The sequence below is a fragment of the Chelmon rostratus genome, chromosome 4, assembly GCF_017976325.1.
Source record: "Chelmon rostratus isolate fCheRos1 chromosome 4, fCheRos1.pri, whole genome shotgun sequence".
NCBI lineage: Eukaryota > Metazoa > Chordata > Actinopteri > Chaetodontiformes > Chaetodontidae > Chelmon > Chelmon rostratus.
Window position 1 is genome coordinate 67,359 of NC_055661.1, and position 6,000 is coordinate 73,358.

The 6,000-nt window shown below is 42.6% G+C and overlaps 1 protein-coding gene across 1 annotated transcript in view; it reads right to left on the bottom strand.

Annotated features, from left to right (window-relative positions):
* Window positions 1-5,286, bottom strand: part of slc5a9 (solute carrier family 5 member 9) — a 53,650-nt gene extending 48,364 nt beyond the window's left edge. Inside the window, exons 1-2 of the mRNA XM_041934831.1 lie at window positions 5,221-5,286; window positions 1,457-1,528 (exon numbers count right to left, since the gene is read on the bottom strand). Coding sequence (XP_041790765.1) covers window positions 1,457-1,528; window positions 5,221-5,286 — 138 coding nt within the window. The remainder of the gene's footprint in view (window positions 1-1,456; window positions 1,529-5,220) is intronic.
* Window positions 5,287-6,000: the final 714 nt, after the last annotated feature.

A 6,000-nucleotide genomic window follows, 5' to 3' on the forward strand; every position in this document is an offset into this window, starting at 1 on the left:
CAGGGTGTGTGTGTGTGTGTATATATGTGTGGGCACATGTGCGTGTGAGTGTGTGAGAGTAGGGGGGCAGCAGGGAGTTATAGTTCAGGTTGTGTGTTTGTGTGGAGGAGGGGCAGAGCAGGGAGAGAGTTCAGCATCCTGACAGCCTGGTGGACGAAGCTGTCCCGCAGTCTGCTGGTCTTGGCCCCCAGGCTCTGCAGTCTCCTCCCTGATGGCAGCAGGCTGAGGAGGCTGTGTGACGGGTGGGTGGGGTCTCTCACAATGCAAAGGGTGAGGCGAGAGGTGTAGAGGTCTTGGAGGGAGGGGAGAGAAGCACCGGCAATCTTCTCAGCTGCTCTCACGATGCGCTGGAGGTTCTTCCTGCAGGACGTGGAGCAGGCACCATACCACACGGTGATGCTGCTGGTCAGAGCGCTCAATGGTGCCTCTGTAGAAGGTGTGCATGATGGGGGCCGGGTCTCTAGCTTTCCTCAGTTTGTGGAGGAAGTAGAGGCGCTGGTTCACTTTTTTGCCCAGCGATGTGGTGTTGGTTGTCCCGGAGAGGTCCTCAGTGATGTGCACACCCAGGAATTTGGTGCTGCTCACCCTCTCCACTGTAGCAGCATTGATGGTAAGAGGGGTGCATCTCATCACCTGCCATTCCACAACCTGCTCTGCTGCTTCTACTGGCTCCTGCTCCACCTTCATCTACCCTCACCCTCCACCATCCAGGAGCTTTTCCTGCCCTCCATTCCAGTCCATCATCTCCGGCTCTGTTGCTAATCCCCAGTGTGCTTGCACCTTACCATTTCTGTTTGTCCTTACAATAAATCTAGGTAAGGGATTTTGTGTTAGTTATTTAGTATCTCCGTTTTGGTTAGGTTAGGTGTTAGGTCGTTCACCCTTATAGTTGTCCACCAGCCTGTTAGAGGACTGTGTTGGTTTTCAGTTGATTGTATTTTGTTTTTTTCCTATGCCTGACCTGCATAGTTTTTTTTGTTGTAAATAAATCTTATACATATTGCCCTTCTTGTGTCTGCACCTGAGCCTCTGAGAAACATGGAGTACATGCATGTGACACATGCATTTACTTCATGTTTCAAGAACAGCTTTCAATTTACTTTAGGTACACTTGAATAGGCATTTTTATGTAAATTTTGCTGGAATGGTAAAGAGAAGGGAACTGCACTAAGATGGTTTAAGTCCTACTTCAGAGATCAATTTGTACATGTCAGTGATGATTCCTCCCTGCAAGCAAAAGTTAGTCACAGATTCTCTCATATCTCACATATTTCTCCAATACTGACGTCTCTGCACCAGCTCCCTGTAAAATCTAATATATAACATAATATCTTTCTCCTTACCTGCAAAGCCAGTATAGTGTGTTGTCAAAGACACACAGAATGTAGCATATAGCACATTAGCATAGAATTAAGAACAAAACATCATGCACTCCAGTCAGAAGTTTGATACTCACAGGCCACCAGGTCATTGAACGCCCAGCCAAGAAGTAACCCCCAACAGTGTTGCGACTGGCTCTCACTGATGACTATAGAAGGGACAGAGGTAAAGGTTAGGCCACTTAAAACAATACTGGAAATGGATGAAGTCTCCTATGCATACACATTTACCATTAAAATAAAGTTCATTTTCTCATGACTTGGGCAAATCCCATGACAGGGATGCCTGGTATGATCTCTTAGAATTGATTTCCCAGAATTGCTATGTTCTTCATTAATATAATCTTCATAAATATTTGTATCAGGGCACCATTCTGTTAAATGGACAAAGACTTTAGGGGGTACAGCAGGACAATGTTTTGTTTCTTTTGTGAGTACCTGCTTGTACTGATCACTTGCACTTTCTATCTTCCTGCTTTGTTATTGGGTTGCCTGTGAACCAGGACAAGCAAATATCATGCAATTATCATATGGGGTTGGAATAATGAGAGGACCAGTTTTCAACAAATGACTGTATTTCCATTGAGCAGTTGAGCAGTTGTTGAGTTGAGAGTGATTGAGGCTGAGTCATTTGTGCTCGTGATACTGTGTCAAGATAAGATAAAACTTTATTGATCCCATGCCGGGTAAGATGTGACAGACAGCAATAAAAAGGAATAAAAAATATAAATCAGCTATACATTATGTATCTATGTACACTATATACAAAAAGAGTATTAAAAATAACATTGCCTTGAATAATTAAATTGCATAGTATAGTATAGTATAGTATAGTATAGCATAGTATAGTATAGTATAGTATAGTAGTAATAGTATTTACTGTTGCACAGTAAAAAATATGTAACACAGTAGAAAAAGAACACAAAAGCACAGTAAAAAAAAGCAGTATTGCATAAGTTATTTGCACAGATGTAATGTATATTAATAAATGTTGAACATAAATAACACACTAGTGCAAACAGTAGGTTTGTGATGTTGTAATATGAAATAACATCAATGTGCATAGCACATAAGTACAGTGTTTGGGCCTTAAAAGAATGTTGTTTTAATTGAATCTGCTTTTTGAGGATTTTTTCTGAAATGACTTTAGCAGAAATATTTGAGTTTTAGGACACCCAATTGTAAGCTCTAATTACAATGAATTCAGTGCATTTCTCATCTCTGACTGAATTATAAAAACTAGAATTTTACACAAATGAATTTGTGTACACTACTGTCATGCCTGGGACATACTCGATATTTGTTTTCAGTCTGGGACTTTGGCATCATATTCTTTCAGCATGATCCAAACGGGTTTTGTTTTGATTGAGACACTGAATTTGATGGATTTCTTTGTTGTTTTGTTGTTGCTGTTATGTTAAATGATGGTGACACTTAAATGTTTATGTTGGAGTTAAACAGTCTGAAAGCCTTTGGAATAAAGGACCTGCAATAGCGTTCCTTCTTACACAGTAGATACAGCAGTCTGTTGCTGAAAGAGCTGCTTAAGGCCCCCACAGTCTCATGCAGGGGGCGAGAGGAGTTATTCCATGACTGATGTCAGCTTGGCAAACATCCTGCTCTCACCCACCTCATAGATGGTGTCCAGAGGGCAGTCCAGAACAGAGCCAGCTCTCCTGACCAGCTTCTACAGCCCAAGCAGAACACTGCAGAGAAAATTGCAGATGCACACTCCAAAGAACCTCCATCTTCTCAGCAGATGGAGTTGACTTTGTCCCTTCTTGTACTGGATGTTTGTGTTGTTAGTCCAGTCCAGTTTGTGAGGTGAACACCCTCTGTCAAACCCTGGATGCTCACCGGTGTAGTTTGTGGCACGTTGTTTATGTGCAGGTGGTTCAGTTCACACCAACGTTGACAAAGCTGGTGATGACCTGTACCTTGGTACCTTGTACCCTGTATTCCAGTTAATTCCCCTGTGATACACTTCCAACGATGACTGTATCATTAGAAAACCTCCGGAGATGACAGCTGTCAGTGTTGTGTCTGAACTCCGATGTGTACAGGGTGAAGAGGTAAGTAATGTGCACTGTTCCCTGCGGAGCCCCTGCGCTGCAAACTACCACATCAGACACTGGTCTGTTCGTGTTGGTAGTTAGTAGTGGTAGTAGTCTACTCCAGCTCTCTCCAGCTTCCCCCTGAGCAGTGATGGCTGGATTATGTTGAAAGCACTGGATAAATAAAAAAAAACATGACCCCCACAGTGTTCCCAGTGCTCTCCAGGTGTGAAAAAGCTCTGTGCAGCAGGTAGATGGCCACATCTTCTACACCAATGTCTGGTTGGTATGCGAACCTTAGAAGGTCCAGCTTGCGGCTCACCAGGTGACAGAGGTGGTTCAGTATAATCCTCTCAATGGTCTTCTTCAGGTGAGAAGTTAAGGCTACTGGCCTGAAGTGGTTGAGCTGTCTGGGGTGCACAGTCTTTGAGAATGGAACCACTCACGAAGTTTTCCACAGGGCTTAACTTTCTCCAGTGTGTGGCTCAGGTTGAAGATGTGCAGAATGATGCCACAGAGCTGATCTGCATAGTCCCATCAGGACCTGCAGCCTTCATGCCTTCATCTTTCTGAGCTCCTTCTTCACCTGATCTGCTGTTATGGAGAGGCTCAGGGGGAGGAAAAGGGGATGGCCCCTGTTGAGTGATGTGGGGGAGAGGTGTATGTAGTCTTTGGTGTGGAATGGAGTGGAGTGGGATTTAGTGGTGTGAAGAGGGAACTGCTCATGCCAGGGATGCTCCAGAGGAGAAGGAGGTAACACCATCAGGTCAGGTCAGGGGATTGAGTAGGAGTAGAAACAAATCTGTTGAAAAACAGATTCAGTTAATTGACCCATGCCCTGTCTCCAGATTCTGGGCACCTCCCACTGTCACTGGTGTGGCCAGACATGGTTTTCAGGGCTCCCTCCAGACATCTTTGGTGTTGTTGTTCTCTGTGGCTGTCCTTGCCACTCCTTTTCAGTTCCTTCTGCACCCTCCACAGATAATTTTTTTTGTCCCCAGATCTAAAACCCTCTTGTTCTCATTCAATAGGGCTTTTACTTCCAGGGACACCCACGGTTGTATTTGGGAAACACTTCCTGCGTGGTTCCGGTGCCAAAGACTGTGCATCCCAGGGACCCTAACCACTTCAGGCTTTTTAAATTTTTGCAAGGATTTGTTTTTATTCTTCAGTCAGTGTGTTATTTGAAGTAATGTTCACTGTGTAAAATGGAACGGAGCAATTTTTTGGTGCTCCATACTAAATATTGTTTGAAATAGAATTATAGAAATCGTTTTTTGTTGAGTGTGCTGTCTGTTCTTTACGCTTACTGAATTGCTTTACCCACAGTACAAATAGTAACATTTTTGAAAGGGCTTTGATCCTGTTACAAGATGATCACAATGACTGTTTCTACACATCCTACACATCCTGATTCATTCCACCTTTCAGGTGACCTGGATTATGAAAGAACATATTTAGCATTTATAGAAACTTGTAATAAAAAAAGGGCACTCTCACCTGCTCATGAAAGCTTTCTAATTTTTTGCATAAAGAAAAGTGGGACTTTTTGAGGCCAAATTGGCTCTTTGTCAAGGAACCTTAGCATACAGAATATCGCCTTCAAGCATCTTTCGGGTTGCTTTAATTGTAATCATGGGGTCAAAAAAGAGTTATTAGTTAAAATGACTTTAAGTGAAAACACCTTTTCACCTGAGATAGGCCTTAAGATATTTTTTTTAGATATTATTAAAACAACTGTGTGTCAATGCAAGCATGAAATGAGGTGAACCACTTCCAGGTCTTACCCAGATTCCAACCACCATGACAAAGGTAAAGTAGACCACAACCACAGCGATGTCAGCAACTTCCATTCTGAGATGAGTGCTGGGAGGTGCTGCAGTAGTGAACGCAGAGGAGCTGCTACCTGTATGCAAGTACAGAAGAGAACTTTACTATGGTAGCATTTTCTTGTCTTTGGCATATGTACACCATATCCAACTGTTTTGTTTGTTTGTTTTTTTGTTTGTTTTCTTTTAATCACTTACTAATGCAAACTGTCACTCAGCAAGACCATAGATGATGCCAAAATGTCAGATGTGACAGCAGTGGAGTTGGATTTCCAGTGAAACAAATTACACGTGTAGTCCTGCCTTTGCCACTGCAGAACAAAGTTCTGATTGAAACCATTAACATTCTGAGACGGTTAAATACTGTGTTGTAGGATGTTTGAATTCTTTAAATTAATCAGAATTGTCCGTGGTGGGTCTAAATTTCTCTAAGTCAGCCTGCAATACTCATTTAAATCATAATGTCATGTTGAAAGTGTCACAAGTCCTGGGCTGTCATGCAGAACATACAATTGCCTTTCCCTTTTTTTTCCTTTTGAGTTGTCTGAAACACTGGTTACTTTCTCTTTTACTCCCTGAAAAGATTTTACTTTTTCTCAGTCATAGTCATGGCCTATTGTGGCGTGTCAGTTATTGTTGTGGTTGTTAACTGGTTTTATTCTGTTGACTAGTTCTGATTGGCCTTTGAGGGTAAAAACGACTTGTCCCACACTTAGTTCTGCAACTGTGAAAAGTGTG